This window comes from Vanellus vanellus (assembly GCF_965231255.1).
Source record: "Vanellus vanellus genome assembly, chromosome: 5".
Classification (NCBI taxonomy): domain Eukaryota; kingdom Metazoa; phylum Chordata; class Aves; order Charadriiformes; family Charadriidae; genus Vanellus; species Vanellus vanellus.
In genome coordinates, this window is record NC_138910.1 from 5,119,994 (window position 1) to 5,139,405 (window position 19,412).

General features: G+C 40.7%; 1 protein-coding gene across 1 annotated transcript in view; it reads right to left on the minus strand.

Moving 5' to 3' along the window:
• Positions 1 to 19,412, minus strand: part of ARHGAP15 (Rho GTPase activating protein 15) — a 319,965-nt gene that overhangs the window by 12,349 nt on the left and 288,204 nt on the right. Inside the window, exon 12 of the mRNA XM_082483158.1 lies at positions 12,339 to 12,444. Coding sequence (XP_082339284.1) covers positions 12,339 to 12,444 — 106 coding nt within the window. The remainder of the gene's footprint in view (positions 1 to 12,338; positions 12,445 to 19,412) is intronic.

Sequence of the window (19,412 nt, forward strand, 5' to 3'; positions counted from 1 at the left end):
GAGCTCTCCACAAGCTACCGCCGCAATATATATGCACTGCATTTGTATCAGATTTGAAAGATGCTTTAACGTGCCTCCCAGCATCACGATTGTTTCAGCCCTGATATTGAACTTGAGTAGGATGAATGTATCTCTTAAATGCACTAGTGAGTATGTGCCGTGAGTCTTTGATTTCTTTAAACTTATTTACATTTTACTTGCCCCTGAGCAATGAATTTACTATGTCAGCATTGTCTTTTCTACTTACACTTTGTCTGTCTTGTCCACTCACCTTAGCTTGATGTTTATTTTTTGTGCACGTGTATAGTCCGTTGCACTAAACGCACGAACTGCCTGGAGTGGAGGATTTTCCATATATTGTCTCTTCCTGAGATGCACCCTTTGTAGTACTGCAAGTTCTGCAATATTTCCTAGCTTTAAACTAGCTTTGAATTTTCTCATTAGTTCCTTTTTAAGTCAAATACCCATTCGCACATGTACTGGTCTCAGATGACTGTGGCCTAACTGCCTTAGACACTTAACAGAGGTCTTTATTCTCTATACAGGCAGCCCTACCTCTCTCAGTAGTTGTGTTTCTTTCATCTCTGAAGCTTCAAGTGACCAGACTTGCCAATATCTGCTTTTGTCTGACCCTGATCAAAATCCACAGTTAGAAAAACTGGTGGGAAAACGAACACGAGCCTCTTAGACCTCCCAACCGAAATCACGTTTGACAGAGAGGGGAGGATTTCGGAACAACATATAATATATATATATAGCGCAAGTATAATATATATATATATATATAGCAAGTATAATCTTGCTGTTGATATCAAGGCAGTCTTGAGGCAGCTCGTTCAGTAAGCGCCTTCCAGGAAATCAGATCTCTCACTCATAGAATCATCAATTCTATGGTTCTGAGTGCCTTGCATGTGGTTTTTCTTTCACTGCCTTGAGCTCCAGAAGACCGCTGACACTGTCTGGCTTTCAGATAAGACTAAATTCAGGACACTTTTTTGTAAAAGTGCCCCGTGGATCTTCTCCTACAGCAGAGAATGGCTAACCTTCAGTGAATGGTCGTAAATGGATTTGCAAGCTGAGAAAGTGCCTCTTTAGGAAGCCAATATTATAGTTTCAGGATGTGGAACTGCGTAAACATAATTTAATATGAAGAGTGATGGAAACCTCTTAGCGTGTAACCCAGAAAGGTTAAGCAGTTCCTCACCATAGTGGTCAAGTGAGATTCAAAACAAATTCATCAAGACGTGAAATTTGCCCTGAGATAGAAATCTCGGGGCTGACACTGAGTCCATAGCAGCTGCAATGACTTCCACGGGGTAGGTGCTCTGAAGGAATGGAAAACTCATTCTTTTGATGACACTTTTATGAGACAGTTATCCAGATATGGAAACATATCTGGGTCATCCTAGGAGGTGGTCTTAAGTTGCCTGCTACTACAACTGTCCCAGCCCTACTGAAAACCCTCTCTGGACTGAAAGTTTGAATACGGACAAACTGATGTTCACAGTAAACTTTACTTTCTGGAAAGCTTCCATATGCTATAGGGCTGTCCCATATGCTATACGCTACCGGGGTCTCCAAGATGGCTGATAGTGTTTGCTGAAGGCCTGGACTTGGCAATGCGGACAGCAGTGATCTGGGAAGTGGGAACAGTGTCAAGGCAGATGAAGTGCTGTGCTGAGGTGGTTTGGTGAGGCTGAGTCTAGTGCTGACACAGAGAACATGGTGTGAAAAGTTTGCACTTTGTCCCTGAAGGTGCCAGGAGACCTACAGGAGACAGATTGGCAGGATCTATAAAAAATACGGAACTTTTCTGAATTCCCTTTTCTTGACTCATCTCCATGGAAAGGGGTCTTCTTCCAGAAGACCACAGCAAAGCTCTGTAGAGGATGTGGCAATGCCGTCTAACAGCGGGGCTGAGATGGGTGTAGAAACCCTCAGCTCAGAGGAGGGACGTGATTGCATCTTGTGGACCATGGGAGGAGGCAAGTTTTTGTACGCTTGGCTGGAGTTAGCCGCTCCACAGATTTATGATTTTACATTGCACCATAATGCGTAATGTACGAAAAGATAAATATTTTCCATTCAGCAACATCTTGCTGTATTTTCATCTTACTCTATAATTTTAATTATAAAGTGAACATAACCTGTATCAAATTATGATTTTGTTAACATATTGAATGAGGACAAGAAAAATAAATACCAGATTTTATACTGTACAGGCACATGAAGGTATAGTAAAAAAATCTGGTTTCCTTGACCACATTGTCATAATATGCATATATAACTGCTTATTGAATCCAGGCTGTGTAGACAACAGAAAGAACACTGGCTCCATACCATCACAATGCATGCCCACAACAAAGAGGAGGAAAGAACAGACTCTTTCATTGTGTGTTTCTAAGTATTACCAACATAAGGGCTAAAAACATTACCTCTGTCTGAAGTGTATCTATATATCCATGCATAAGTTATTAACTGGGCTCCCTGAGCACAGTTGCTGAAAATATTAATATATTCAAATTATATTCTAGCTACTGCAAAAACAGTAGATCAGACAAATGTATTAAAATCTCTTCAGACAAAAGGAGTCGCGTTATTTATAAAGTTCCTCCCCCCCCTTACTGGAACACAAACCTTCTTTGTATATAATATATGAGAGCGCAAGATGATACTTCGATGTCAAAATGTGGCTTAAAGTTTGAATGTGATCATAAAACAGTGACTCTAATGCTTGCCATAAACAAATTGTCACTGGCATTATGTAACTTCGACTATTCACAAAGTATAAAAGAGGGGAAGAATAAAAGGTGGCTGCCAAACACCATGGGCCAAATCCCAAGGTTGTGCCAAATTGCGCTAGCAGACTGGGAATTGCAAACCCAGCGTGGAATTCGGATTTGCACTCCCCGATGCTCGGGCTGCTCCTGTGGCTTAAATTAGAGCAAGATAAAGGCTATTTATTTATTTTTATTTTTTTTTTAGCTTGCCAGTTTAGACTGTAAGGCAACAAAGCAGCAACTAGTGTCTTCTGCAGCCCCTCCTTCTCCCTCTTTTCGGGAGGTGGGAAAGTGGGATAAAAGTTCCCTAATTGCCGCAGGACCCGTTTTTGTGCGGAGTGGCCTTCTAGGACACAAACAAGCACAGTCAGATTGCGCCAGCAACGCGGCCCAGAAGGGAAATATTGCTCTTAAATCCGGTGGTCTTGAATTTTTCATGTTATCCAGTGCGTAGGGTACCACATCATGGGGCCAAGACTCTGCTCTTCGCTCAGACTTGTTAGGAAAGCCAACACAGCGGGTTAATGACAGAAAACATGAGGCAGAAGGCCTTTGTGAACAAGAACTTATCATTCGCAGTTATTTTGCTGTAGTCCAGGCCTTAGGAGCAGTGTATATTCAAGGAGCAATGACAATACGTGCGCTGCAGCTAATGGTTGTGTTAAGGCCCTTTATCAGGGTCAACAACCAAACTAAGTGGTTGTCTACCACCCCTTTTTTCCCCCCCTCTTCCTTTTAAAAGTAAAATGACGTGTTTTTTCTTTTTTTTTTTTTTAAACAGCCTGAAATAATTGTTCAAGCAGAGATACTGGTTTAACTCATTATGAATTATTAGTGGAAAAGTGGGTCTCAGAAGTATGTTACATCTGAAATATTTTTCGTCACTTGAACATGTGCCGTCCAGAACTGGCCCTATTCTACCAGTCGCTGGGAACAAACACTTCGCATTCACAGATGCTCCTAATTTGGTGTGGTTTGGAGTGTAATTTAGATCAAACGTATCCATGTAAATGAGTCAGGGTTTCTTAATTAGGTGCCTCTAAAGAAAAATCTTGGACCACATCAGTAGGTGTGGGTGTGGTGCCCACAGTACTGGAATCTTTCCTATAGATGAAGCTGAGTTTTGTTCGGGCATACTGTAGGTTTTTCTTTCTCCCCCTTTTTTTTCTTTCCCTTTTTTTTTTCTCTTCTTTTTTTTTTTTTTTCTAAAGCACAATAATAAATCTGCAGATGGCATAGACATAAAGACGCTACTTCAGAGGAGCTGTCTAAAACACTGTCTCTTTGGCAAATGCCTTAAAGTAGGTCATTCTGCTGTGATTTAGGTTTATATTTCATTGCCAGCTTTTTGTTCCCATTACAAGTAGGGTGCGTTCCAGTCCGCAGATTTGCTCTTCTTTTTTTTTTTTTTTTTTCGGATTGGTTTTTATTTACAAGAATTTGTAGATCTTCATAAGAAAATGGCCAATACCCTGTCAGAAGTACTAATGATGCACTTGACCACAAAAAGAGATGTATGAAGGTGATAACCTGCAAATGTTGGAATGTAAAATACCATTCTCTGGAAGCAAAAAATGTATTGATTCTCTGAACATGGTGATTGAAATGATTGTTGCATCTTTCGAAACGTGTGAAAAATGATTTGATCTAATGTCATTTCTGAAGTCTTATAGAGCAGGGGTATCAGTTGCCCTAGTTGTTCACGTATTTGCTTTTAATTTTTATCTATTTGCCACTGAAAAGCATGTACTTTATAGCTTATAAACAAAAAAAAATCATCAGGGTCTGTTTTCCCATCAAAGTGCTGGGGGATTTACATGCCAAACTCCCGCTAGCCTTAATGAATTACCTGCATAAATTCCCTTTCAATCGATAGTAGAATAGATCCTATTGTGTTATATTAATTATTTTGCACAGAACACTGACACTTTGGCATTAAAGTCTGTTTTGCTTTGTTTTTAAGTTCCAATGAATATCTTAAGAAACTTCAAGCCTATTATTTATTTTACAGCCTCATTCTGAGAAAAATCCGCTATCTGTAGTCAGAAAAATGAAAAGCATTGCAATTTACCCTTTGATGAACTGATCTTGGACATTAATGTGTTAGGGCCCAATCTCCCAAAATAGGAAAAAAAAAAAAAAAAAAAAGAAGGGAGAAAAAAGCCCGTTTGTAATGAATTGAGCATTCTTAATTTTCACCAACAGAAAACATTCGAGTTGAAAAGAACGCTAACCCCAAGCGATATTAAGAGGTTACAAAATCCCATAAATTAACTCCGCCAGTGATATTTTACTAAAGCTTATGCGAGTGCAAACCAGAAGCAGGACTCTCACATGGTCCTGATTAACCGAAGAGTATTTAGCAGTCACCCGCCTTCCCCGAGATGTGCTGGCCATATGCACACGTACGCCCACAGCGCCAATATGCACTTGGGAGAGCCTTCAAAGGCATGGGGGGCTCTCGGGGTGGGGGACTGGGAAGTGAGCGGAGAGTGGAAGTGAGAAGTGTTCGCTGTGTCATCGTGGGCAAGTGCCTTACCCTCCTCATTCCTCACTTTCTCCATCTACGCTACTGGGATAATAAAACTTACTGACCTGAAAAGGAAGTTATGAGATTTAATTAATGTTTGAAAAGCTTTTTTGAGATCGTTTGATATTGAGTAATGTGGGATGAACAATAGGAGCTCTTTGAAACAGGGGCTCTATCTCTCCCTATTTGTGTACTGCACCTAGCACAATGGTGCCGTACAGCCACAGAGTCAACCGTATCATAAATATTTAAATTAAAACTATGTTAATTATTTTTATCGTTCTGTTATTTGCTGATACACCAGTTCAGTACATTTTGAAGCTTGGTAGCACTGAAAAGTACCAAGTGTAATTATTTGCCTGATTGTTATGAAAATCAGGGTTTATATTTTTAAATACGGTTGTGGAAATAAGAAGTGTATGGAAACACAGGTAAAAGTGTGGTTTTAATTACTCGGCATTCTTCTCGTTAAAAACACTAAGCTGTAAGGTATTCTTTGGGGAAGAGGTGAACTTTGCAAACTCTCTTATTCCGCAAAAAGAAGAACTAGGCATGACTGCAAAAACCTCAGTCGCAGGTCATCTCCGACCCAAAATGAATAAAATAAAAATGCATTAAAGTGCTTCTGGAAAACTGGGGGTTTCTTTTTTTTTTTTTTTTTTTTTTTTTTGCCTTTAACCCAAGATCTATCATTACTCTTCTCCTGTGCATCACTTGTGCCTGGCGCACGTTTTCTTGTGTCCACCAATTTACAAGGGGAGAGTTTAGTAGACCGATGTGTACTTAGCAGAGGGAAAACGGGTTTTAGTCGTCTTCTTCCCCCATAGTGAGCCCCGGGAAGCTGTGGTAAATGGGACAAGTGTTGGCAGTGCTCCAGCTCCTTTCTAAAACTCTTCTGTGGCTGAAACAGAGAAAAGCACGTGTGCAAGAGCACGTCTCGATATATATTTGCCCTTCTCAAGCTAGAAAGTGATTAATTCATTTCATGTAAATCTTAAAATGCTAGTCAGGGATGACTGAGGCTCTCGTGTCCCTGGCCAGTCACCTACTCACTCTCCTGGTGCAAGAGGGTGTTTCTCCTCCTCACATTTCCAGTAGCTGCTCCCTGAGCTTGTAGGAGCGAAGCTGAGCTTTTCTCCTTGCTGCTGTCCCGTGGCTGAAGAGCAAGAGCTGCTCATGAGTTGCCGGATTATAAAAGAAGGTCTTGATTCAGGAAATAATTTCAAAAAAATAGCCTCTCTTGTGCCTTCAGTTGAGAGCTTCTGGGCTTCTGCACATTCATGAATCTGGGCATTTTTCCTGAAGCAAAATTTAAATGCCCACGCCACACTTTGGGTTGTAGGTCTCCCACAAGTTCTCTGAGGTTTCCCAAGCAGAGATTTCTTGTATAGTCCTTTCATTCTGGTGATTGTTTTTTCTTTTAAATAAGTCTTACTTTTTTTCGTCCTCTTTTTCTTAATAAAAAGCTTGTACAGTTCTTAATATAATCTGTTCTACTACTGTGTGAGAAAAGGGTTCTCCTGAGCCTAGATTTAATATGTAAGCCTGCCCGAAACTGCTGATGTGACACATAGTTTAGTAAGTGAAAATCACATCTGTTTGCTACATCTTTCCTCCACCAACTTAAAAAAAAAAAAAAAAAATTGCAGACATCCCCTGTATTACTAGATGCCATACTTTTACTTTATTTTCTGGTTTTCCCTCAGAATTCTGGGTACCGCTGCTGGACTTGTCATCACATTTTCAGCATGTCCTGGTGTGGGGGCTACTGTGGGCTTCTGTCTATGTATGGCTCTTTTTTTTCTTTTTTTAAAATCTTTAATAGGTAGAAATAGGTCTGTTTAGTCGCACGTAGTTTGCAAAAGCTTATGCTTTGCGGAATGTAGCTGCCACGTGTTGTGGGGTTTGAGGGGTGCGCGTGTTTTGTTTGTCAAGGTCGGGTGCTTTTCTCTGCTCATAGACCTATGAACATGGGGGAAGGTTATTTTTCAAAACATCTAGAGCATGAATACCAACGACTTTTGTTAGTTAATATATTAATATTAGTGGGTTTGTCTTAGATAAAAAGTTGTACTCTTGATGAGGAGCTTATTTCCAGTGAAATCAATGCAAACAATTACTAGTAAGGATGAAGAATTTGGGCAGGGGGAAGGCAATCAGAAAGAGAATCATCATTCTCTCTCTGAAAGGGCAGAAAGCCTGGATGGCATCTGAAAATGTCTTGCCGTGCTATGTACAGTACGGGAAAAATGGAGCAAAATAAATGGCGATTCTTGGATTCAAAGGTGAATCAAAAGGAATTGGCTTCTGCCCGGACAAGGCAGCCAGATAGGGCACAGTAACAGATCCACGTGATAAACCAAGAGGCAACTGCAGAGCTCCCCAGACAACTTGCCTGAAGTGCCTGCCAAGGAGGCAGATGCTGCTGCTGGAAGAATATCTTCCACAGTTGGGCATCTGGGTTCAGCGCTTCCCACGTAAGGGAGAGGGATGGTAGCGTCAGGCTGGCCCCCGTCCTCCCATTTAATTATTTCGACATCCGTCTTATACTTCTGTAAATAACACGTATTATCCTGCCTTTGTGCGGGAAAATGAGGAGCAAGGAGAGGGCTTTTGTCTTTAATATATCCCTTCGCAGGGGTGTCTACATGGATGGGTAAAGACAGACTGGAGCTTGGCTGCCCTGCGCTCCAGCCTGGTCAGATGTGAGACAGCTCGGGTCTGGGAGGCGCAGAGCTGCCTTGCGGTGGCACGGAGCTCAACCTAATAAGCAGAGCAGGGCTGAGATTCATTAATTTAACATTAATAAGCACAGCTTATTAGCTGAGGCACAGGGCTGTATAATGCAGGCACACAGCTTCTGGAGCGGAGCTGCGTCCGCCCTCGCCAGCTCGGAGAGCGGCGCAGAGGACCCAGCCAGGGTGCTCCTCTCCCCTGCTGCCTTTTGCGTTAGGGAGGAAAGAGTATTTTGCCGTCGCTGGAGAAGCTTCTGTGCAAAGGAAAAAAAAAAAAAACAAAACCAACCCTTCGGGTTTTTCGATTGTATTGCTGCCTTATGCTGCGTCTTTAAGTCATTTGAACTTCCTGTGCCTCAGTTTCCCCATGGGTGTGTAAGATCTAGCGCAAGGCGCTGCTGTGAAAGGAGGTTAGGTACCGATCACAAAATGCTGTGGGGTCCTTAAAGAGCGAAATGCTTCGCCTGCCTCACTGGAATTATAGTTCTGTGAATAAATTACTGGGTACAAATAATGATTTGTCAGACAGGGATCGGTTGCTCTCAGTTCACGCTTACGCAGAGAGCCAATACAAGGTTGCTACATCATTTGATGTCCCGTGTATGCCTGAATAGAACCGGACAGGTATATCGGTTTTATCTGGTACCTGCAATTAGTTCACTCTGTTTGGCAGTAAAATTCACTTCCAACAGGACAGAGTGGAGTCCAGTGGAACCGGGGGGCATAGCAGTATATGGGCTATGTGTAGCAAGCAAATATTGTCTAAACATGTTCAAGTAGAAGAGGTTGTTTTCTGTAGCCCATTATTTGGGAAAATCCCTACTCCAGTTGGGTTTTGTTGCTTCTTTCACATATAGAGTATATTTGTTTGATTTGCTCATCTTCAGGAAGAAGTATGAATGAACTAATAGTAGTTATGCTCAATTATTTTCAGCACAAGTCCTAATAAAACGATTTCTTATGGTATAGACTGGCAAGAGGTATGTGATGATATGTCTTCTCAGTCCCATATTTTGTCTCTTCTGCTTAGGAGTAGTAGAATAAATTTCATGCAAAGCTGAATAGGGGACATTGGTGTTTTGTTTCCTTTTTTTCTTTCCATCAAATACAAAAAAGTTTAAAGAACAGGTACCGCAACTCCAAGCTTTGCTTTTAATCCCCCTCCTGTGGGCTTCATATGCTGCACTGTGACTTCTTGCAGCTTCAGAGGGTTTGGTTTAAGAAAGATATATGGCACTGGTGTTAATCCCTGCTGCCAGGCCTTTCTCACAGACTCTCTCATCAGCTGCTTTGTCTGGGTTTCTAAAGGAGGACCTCTCTGAAGTGCATTTCACGTTCTCATCTGTGCTTGATCTGGACCTACTCCTGCAGACTGGATTGCTGCAGAATAAAACCATAGTGCGACCTCACTGCCATCAGCGACTTCGGGTGAGCGTAGCCTTCTGGACAAAGGTTGGGTTCTCGTGCTGAGCTCCTGAGTGTCAGCGAGACATACGCTCTCATGTGCTGTACAGAAGTCCCAGGCTTACACAGTCCCACGGCCCAGGTCTGCTTAGCCCTGTTCCCCTATTTGTCTGATGGAGTGGAAAAAAAGGGGTAGGAGAAATAGGGGAGGGCCGCAGAAACAGCATAACTGTGGCCATCAGAAAACTCTTGAAGCTCAATTCAACGTCAGGCAAGAACAGCCACCTCCACCAGCAAATACAGAAACTGCAGTAATATGCCTCAAACCAAACCAGTTTCCTTTTTTTTTTTTTTTTATACTAATCAAATACTTTTGAATTTCCTGTGATTTACACTGGGCAAACCCTGTGGTTGAAGAGGGTGGTACAAGGCGCAAGTCAGTGGTGAGGTTGGCACATTGTGCATGTTGGCACCCTTCTTCTGCAGAGTCTCCCTACAAGCAATATAATTCTATGCTTTTAAACCTCTGCAGACTAATCTCGTTTCCTAGGATAATTTAAATAAATGCACATAGCCTACATTCATGTAATATAAGCATCATGTCATTCTGTTGCATGTATGTATGTTTCTTTACTCTCATTTACAGATCCATGAGGCCGTTCTGACTGGCCCTTGCCTTTCGCATTGACAAGTTCAAGAGAACAAACCAGTTTTTATCTGTTTTTTGGTGTGTTCGATATCTATTCTACTGCTGCTTCCATATCAATGGAGCAAAGCTAATGGAAGAGTCCTGTCCTTCCTTGGGGATGTGCTTGTGTGGCAGAGAAGGCTGACCTTCCGAGGGACTCAGATGATTGCTCCTATAATGCCCAGCCCCCCAAATGGCTCAAATATCACATTTTCCTGCCTTCCATCACTATGCCTTGGTATCGTGTCGGTATACCTCTAGCTTCACCATGCCTTCTGCAGTGACACTTGGGTAAGAGCATGGGCTTGTTTGGATAGCACATCCACCTTCCCACCACATCCATAGCGTTGTAGTAAAGCCTGGTATTCTCTACACGTGCATTACAAAGGATTGGTATTTTACTGTCTGTATTTTTGTGTGGTTTTTTTTTTTTCCTTTTTCCTTTTTCCAAACACACCAGCGTTGGTCCAGTTTTGCCAGTTATGCTGCACATACGCAGCAGGAAACAATTGCTGTCCCGAACAGATTATGCTCTAAAAAGCCAAGGCAGACAAAGGAAGTATTATCATCATTTTGTAAACAAGGAACCAAGGCACAGAGAGATTAAGTGATTTACCCAAGGTCACCCAGAACATCCGGTCAAAGCCAAGAACTGAACCCACGTCTCCCGAGTCTCAATCAAGTGATTTTGCTATGAGATCAAAGACTTATTGTGTATACCTGATATCTCTCCCCTAAGACGCGGTAACAAAACTTTCTTCGGGTTAGGATCAATGCCACATATGGTGCAGTAAATTTCATATATGGCATATCTGTGCTGACAGCGTGTACCCACTTCTTGCTCTCAGGTTCTTCCCAGGAACTAATTTCCCTTATTATTCTTCCAATGACAGTAATAAATTATCAGCCTTCTCTAGATAACCCGCTGAAGGAGAGAATGTGCGCACATGGTACACCAGATGAATACATAGAAAACTATTTTTCTGCAAGGCCAAACTCAGTCATTTTATGGGCTGTTTTGAATCCTTCCGTGCTTAATGCAATGGGACATTCACACAACTTCATTTTGCAGTTTCAACTGGAAGCTGCAAAACAAGATAAAGGATCTATATCTCTTATATGTATATGCCAGAAGACTACAGAAGAAATGATCGGTATAAAGGCATAATTCGTTATAAGCTCAGAGTGAACTTTTCTTTGGAGTCTTTGCTGCTCGCTGGGGTCCTTATCTCATTCCTGGGATGAACTACTCGTCTGTGCACAGGGCTTCCACGGAGCCCTACATCCTACTTAGTCCTTTCCCTTTTAAGGGTCGTTTGGCTGAAATGTGACTGTGCAAAATGGCACCAGTTAGTCCCAACAGCAGGACAGCCACCAAGGGAGGAACAGGGTCCTGCCCTTCATAGGCCTCTATCTTGAGGTCTGCCACTTCTGCCCGATCATTCTGCAAGTCAAACAGCTTCAGGTTGGCTTCCAAGTGAGCCTGTGGTCTATGTACATTTTTACTGTTAATGCCACGAAACACAAGGTGGACATGAGAACCTGGGTTGACTTTGTGGGCTGACATGTTTCTCAAATGGAGCTCTACGGGTGAGGAAACCACAGAGGAATGATGAGGTGGAGCCTCACGGTGTCATTTTTCTACCTCTGTGGCATCTCAGCAAGATTAGGAGAGCAAAAGTTCCAAATCTCTCCACAGTGTTTCTTAGATGTTCCGTGATGTCACAAGCTTCCTTGTGAGGTATTAGAGCTCGTAATATATTTTCTTGGGTGAGGTCGTTTCTGTCATTATGTGCCTCAGTAAAGCAGTGTGAACGGCAGGGATCTCGATGGTGAAAATATGGTGATCAAAAGGTCTATTGTTGGAGAAAGTCAAAATAAACTGGACAAATGCAATACCGGAACATATTGTATTTGCCTAATTCGATATTCCTAGAGCATAATAATCTTCATGTGTCTGACTGTATCGAAGGAAACAGAACTGTTTTGTTTTCTAGTAGAGGAAAAGTTCATGCTTTTGCATAGGCATACTGACTTCTTGAGCAGGAATAGGATATACATAGATACCATAAATCATCCTTAGATTTGCCAAAGAACGTAATTATCTTTGGTATTTTGGATCACATTTCCAATAGCATTTGAGCACCACACACCGTTTCCTTTTAAAATTATTGATCTGTTAGCACCATGGTTCTACTTACTTCTTTAGATGTTCAAAGAGGATTTTCATTGTGTCATAGTTTGGTCTAGGGAGCTTTTTTACCAGGGTCCTAATGGATTTGATGCGAGTGGCGTTGTCCTGGATTTCTAATGGGGGGGAAAGAAAAGAGAAAATATGGCATATTAGGACATTACTTTGCCCTGTATTATATTTGGTACCTTAACAAGAAAAACCATCATTAATATATGGTTAAAAACAGAATATATCATACCTTCTGTCACCTAAATAGAGACCAAGAGTAATTTACAAGGATTAAAAATTCTCTCTTAATCTTAAGGAAGAATTTTGTGGTTCACAGAATTATATTCTTATGCTTTTCATTTATTTTATTAGACTATTAGACCATCATTATAAGTTAAAGTACCTCCAAGTAGTAAGGGACCTTCATCTTATGTTGAATTCCACTTTGGAATCACATTTGTCCAATGGTGCAGCTACTGTGATGGATGCACTTCACAGGTAACCTTTGTTGTCCTTTTTTTTCTCATCATAATTTAATCAACTGTATTTCTGAATCTCTGTCCTTAACATTACACTCCACCATGTTTGAAAATAGAAGAAGATGATTTGTTATTCTTCTTAATTGGGCTTTCTGGTGATCAATTATTTTGAGAAACTATTCCAGTGTGGCTATTTTCTAATACCTATAAAATCTCACAACCGTAATTTCTGTAGGAAACGATTTGTATTTCAAATTTAGAATTAGTAATAAAGAATGCAGTACTAAGGACTTCTGTCTTTTGAAGTGATAAGAACATTGCTATTGTTTTTGTTAAGATATACCTTCCTGTTGGTGATGCATGGGTCATAGTTTCGTGGGAAAGGTTTGACTGATATTTTCATCGATTTGTGTAAGATGTTGCAACTAAAGCAAAGTCATGTACAACTGCGCTTTCGTTTAGGAACAGATTAGATAAGGTGCCAGTAGGTCTGACGTAGGGAAAACATCTTGCATGTTACATGCCCTAGATAACCTGAGAATACTTTTCTGATCTTATCATCTATGATTTAATTATCACCTATCATTCTTCGTATATGTTCCTTTTTAATATTCATATTACCCTAGCACCCAGAGATCTCAATCGGGATGGAATCCCAGTTGCAGGAGATGCTGTGTAAGCATACACAGCGATTAGTGCCTTGATTCAAAGATTTCACCGAAAAAAAAAAAAAGTTTCGAGCAAAAATTTCCTGCGATTGAACTGAATTTAAAAATTAAAGTTACTAGGCTTATATTCCTTCCTCCGCATGTATTCCTAATTCCTGTTGAGATTAATACTTCATACACACAGATATAGATGTATATATCTATATCATTTATAATTTTAACATTTATATGGATATGAAAGAAAAGACCTGAAAGTAGTCAATGCATAGGTATTGTTTTCCAGTTAAAAACCCCCATATTTTCATATGGATTTATCCTATAGGAAGTCACGCAATTGACAACAGGGATAATGAAGTTACACACAAATGAAGAATACACTTTCTGTGCATTATAGTCTTTAGTCTTCTTCTGGTTTGACCTATACAGAACCTTAATTTCTGCACAGCACAAACTCCCCCGGTCTTGCAACCCAGTCACCCCTTGATGTTTTCTGCCACAACCCATTAGCACTGCTCATTTTTTGCCCCGTGGATGGTCCGTCCAGTAGAAATACGACTGAAGCTACAGATGGAAACGATATGAAGTTTGCAGAAGTGATGTTATTGCAGGAAGGGAGTACAAATTCTGTGGGCTTTTTATTTGTGCAGCTCGGTGTGCGTACATGCCATGATCTTACCAGATAGGTTATACTTAGATTGAGGCTGTCCTGGCTGTACTGCAGCTTCTCAAATAAAGCTTCTCGACTAGTTTATTTTTTAATTTTGTTTTCTCCTGAGAATTCAATGGACTTGAGTGGAACTGAGACAGCGAGAGGGGGACAGACTCGGTGGAAGGAAAGGCTCACTGTTTGTCCGATGTGGAATATTTGCCAGGAAATGTTGTACAGTAAAACTTTCTCGTGTTCTCTTGAAAGAAGTGTCTCTGCTCAGTGTTGATTAACACAGATACCGGCTTGGTAACTACCTTCCCTACAGAAACAGCTACACTACAGAGGCTGCGCTTCCTTATAAGGTGTATTTGTAAAAGAGAGAAACTAAAAAGAGCGGTATTAATTTACAAAGAACTTATTTATTGAGAGGATGGCGAGGGCAGAAAGCTTTATTTTAGGGCTTCCTGTACCAAAGTCATCAGTACTGATGTGTAGGAGAAGAGATCTTTAGGCAGGCACGACGGCACAGAACCCGCAGAAATTCTGCATAAAATTATTTTGTGAATCGGTCTATTTGTTAATTGTTCGCCTATTGTAAAAGAAGAAAAAGCAGGCAACATGTGGTAACTTTAGTCAGCATTTCTGAACTGGGGATGATAAACACCTCTGCCTGGCTCTGGCATTTATCAGTACTGAGATATTATTACCACATAGAGTCACAGCATGGTTACTGTTATCATCAAAAAAAAAGAGCCAGCTAATCTTAATGGTTTGTAAAGCCGTTACCTGCACTGGTCTGACATTTATCATGATCATTTTACCACATGAGTCCTACATTGCAAAGGTATTTTATCTGGAAGGGACATCACTATGAATTATTATTTGCAGCTAGGTAGAAAATTGTATGTTGTAGATACCTTTTCTCATTATAAATCACAGTCACATTTCACCATTTCCCACACAAAGCTGCTGAGCCCAGGCTTTTTGCCATAACACTTAGTCTCGCTCCCTTTTATAGTTCCATGAAAATATTGGGTACTCTTTCATTAAAATGGTTGATATTGGTGTTTCTTTAAATGCTATACACACGCTTGATTTTTCTCTAGTATAAAAGAATTTGTTTTTCCACTTGAGAATCTGAAGAGGATAAACTGTTCATTTTTTTTACTAAAGCTTACTCTCGCTTCAGTTTTTGTGGCTGGGCTTGTCTTTACTCTTGACCTTGTTGATGGAATATTTAACAGATCAGATGCAAGATCTTATGTTTCATTTGCAATACCTATGTATTTGCTTTCTTTCTGTAAAGCCTTGAGTTCCACTTTCCTAGAAATTTCCCCTTTCAGCTTCCAGAGTAGGAAGATTTTTTAATTTAATTTTTTTTTTTTTTGAGGTTTTCTCTTTACCGTGCTCAAATGGAGGGAGGAAATCCTTAAACATGGGTTTGTATAAATAGCTGCGGAGAAGGTATCCCCCTCTTTGCGCTCTATTACGAAGCCTGGCAGTGCGGGGTGCAAAGAAAGGAAAACACTCTGAACAGCTGTTAAATTCTCCAGCTGAGTCTAGAAAATGAAGCAGACCAATTTTGATAAAATTAAATAATATTATTTTTCATTATGAGCTTTTTATTGTGAAAATTTGGGGAAAAGATTCCCATTTGGAAAGTTAGACCCTCTTTTCCCTGTGAAGATTTCTGAAGGAAAAGAGTCATCACAATCACATATATCAAATAAAGAATGAGAGGACTGTTAATCCTTTTTGCATTTTTTTTTTTTTTGGCAAAATATTGAAGATGTAGGTGATAATCTCAGCAGATCAAGGTACCCCGAAGTGAGTTTTCCATTTAATATTTTCATAAAACATATATTTAGAATTTGAGTTACTGTCTTTAAAAATAGGGCTGGATCCCTTAAAACAGTGCAAAACTGCGGAGATGCTCTCTTGTTTATATTTAAATGAAGAATGCATTGAAAAAAAAAACCCACTTAATATTATATAAGCTCTTTCGTAAATGAGCTTTGGATAAACATTTGAGCATAGAAGAAAACATGATGTGTCTGTAACATTAACAGTGGCTGGGTAAAAATGAATGAAGAAAGTAACCTTTAGCACTCCCGTCCATAAAGAATACTTAAGCAAATCCCACCGAATCTTTCTTTTAATCATTAATTTTAAATGGACATAGATGTTTACAACAAGCCACTTTGTTTCAGAACAGGAAGTCCAAGGTTTATCTCCAATAACTCACGTTTGCTAGGAAGGGATGTATGTCTCTAACCTGACATGCATTCATTATTTTGTAAGGTACTGGAGTCTGACCCGTGACCCTCCTCGGCCCCGCTGCATTATTCATGTCGGACTTACTTTGTATAGTTTTACTATAGCGCCCATTTCCCTTTACCAGGCGCTGCAGTGGCTTGTGCGTGTTTAATGTTAAATGGCATTTATGGCTCACATTAATGCCTAATTTTATCACGAGCCATGGTTCCTTTTTATGCTCTCGAGCCTCACAGCTGAACTGCTGAAAAAAGCAGTGATTTACGATTCTGCATAAAATATCAAACTATTGATCTGCCACCTAATCCACGTTTTGTTGTTGTTTTTTAAGCGTGGTTTTCTCTGATTTTCTTACACGGCTCTTCTCACCTTGTTTTGTTTTTTTTGGATAAGATTTCTGCTGTGGTTAAAACGTCACACACTGTTGCTACAGCAAAATCTGTCTGCCAAGACTTTTTCCAACAATTCGCGACTGATTCAGCTGCCGAGAGGAAGGCAGGTCTTGTCTGGGGCTTTTTCGGTTTGTTTATTTCGTGTTTTTTTTGGTTGATTTGTTGGTTTTTTTTTATTTTATTTTATTTTATTTTTTTTTTAATCGGAACTGAGTGGGTTAGGTGGCTTTTCGAGTGCTAATGAAATTGTGAGACTTATGGCGCTGGCTACAGCCAGCCGTAGTGTGGGCAGACGCTCTGTGAGCTTCCCCACTGTGCTGCTGTGCAAGCATCCCCGCTGTTATGTTTGCTATAGTTTTAATGTCTGTGAAAAATTCCTGATGCAACCAAATTATGTTCTGCCCTCTTGTTTGTATAAATAAACACCCGACTTAGCCAATTCATCTTGCTCTTGCCCATTTTAGAAGCTTGCCCTGTCACACAATGCTTAACCCCGGTCCTCGATAGCTTTGGTGTTATCGGGGAATGAAAACTTGCTTAAAAAAGAGTGCTCTGTTGGCTCGATTTTTTTTTCAGAGACGTCAGCTGCCCAAAACTCTGCTTTTATTTGGTAAGCCTTCATATTCTGGAAGTCACGCTGGCTAAAATACACAGATTTTTTACGTGTAAATATATAGATAAATTATTCGTGTCGCTTTTAATGTCAGGATATTTTAATGTTACTGTATGAGACATAAAAGTCCCAATTTTAATCACTTGCAGTACACTATGGCAATCGTCTCGTGCAGATATATTGTAAAATATTTTCTTGTTTTTAAAAAAAATCTATAAGAAGCATTCAAACTAACTAATGTTTGCTATAAGGAAAATAACCAATTTGTGATCTGAATTGATTTTACTTTTTATTCATGCCTTAGAAATAGATGTTGCAAAAGAAAATGAGAATTGCATGAGACCTCTCTATATGGGCAATTGATAAATTCATCCTGTGTGATATAAAGTGGAGTTTGCAATGAATATTCATATAACTTTTGAGATCCATTAGCAAGACCCAAGACAATGAGTTCACAACTCAGTCCCATTTAACAAAAATGTATGTGGAATTAATGGGAAAAAATAGCACTTAGAAAAGTTAAACTTTAATGTATCAAACTCCAGGTGCCGGAGTTTGAGGGAAATAACCAATAATAGTCATTTTTTACATATTTGATGGGACTGATTATGCAATGTGCAACTCTAAATGGCTTATAGCACATTGTAGCATGGTTCCATCCCATTGGCTACAGTAGGGTGCAGGCAGATGGATGACAGTGACAAGGAGAGAAGTGCTTTTGCTTAGCCGTGCGTTAAGATGCCATCCAGAAGCTCTGTGCACTGCAGACACTTCATTAGGATGCCAGGATAATGGTAAACTACCACTCAGAGTGACACCCCATTTCCTGCTTACTGAGCTCTCCAACCTCGGCAGATGTCAACAATCTCACAGTGCTACAGAGCAGACCTAACTTTCCAGGCACTTTGACTCCAATTTTTTTCCCTTAACAGTGCCATACATTACGTGCAATATGTAACAGCGAGTACCAAACAGAAAACAAAATTTGCTGCCCTAATTATAACAAAGCGGCATCCGACTTAGGTACGGCATGCCCGGCGTACGTACAACCGGGTAGGCAGCCTAAAAGAGGAATGATCTTTGTCGGTCAATTTGGGGGGTTAATTAGACTTCGGACTTTGATAGCTAACGGGTAGTCTGATCCCGGCTGAAACGATCATGCCTCACCGCTAACTTCTACCAAGCCTCGGAAAAAAAAACGCTGAGCTCTTTCCTGGTATTTCATACACTGTTCCAGCCTTGTGCCGGGTTTTCTGCAGAGAAAGAGCAGACTTGAGCATCTGGACGGTGTGATATTTTCTCTGCAAATGCACAACTCGAGGCCGTAACGCACCTCCCCAACAGCAGTTAAAGCCAGCAGAGAGACTGCGCTACGATGCTTGACCTGCACTGCTTTCCAGAGAAACATAAATAGTTGCTCGCGCTTTCAAAAATTGTCTTCAGCTACCGCAGCAGTATCCATAAGCTCACTCTTTCTAATTTAATTCAGTTTCTTGAGCCTATCAGTGTGTGATTATGTATGTTCTTGACATTGGGAATCCTGGTTAGTTTATATATAGGTTTTTTCCCCCATTCTTTTTTGGCCAAAGAGGTGACCTAGCATTAGTGCTCTGCCCTACCACAGCAGTGTCCCATCACTACTTATTTTTGTTGTGTGCAAGCATGACAAGGAATCACTGCCAGCTCCCCAAATCCCTGCTCCCCTCTCCTTCACTGCCTCCTCTTGCCCGCAATGCCCGTGTCGACAGCGGCTTCCATCGGCATCCCTCTGGTCGTCCCCCATCTCCTCCAAACTGACATGTCGTTTGAGGACCTGGGAATGGACAGCGATTTGGGACAGAGAAAACCTGCTGCAGGGTGGATGAGGTGGCAAAGCATTTCTCAGGTTTCACCTCACGTGAAAATTAGGATGCAGAATGGGAACCGTCCCCAAAAAATCGCAAAGTCGGGGCCATATCCTGTCGCATTTATTCAGCTGTTGTCCGTTTTCCCCAGGGAAAATTCCCACCAAAGGTCTC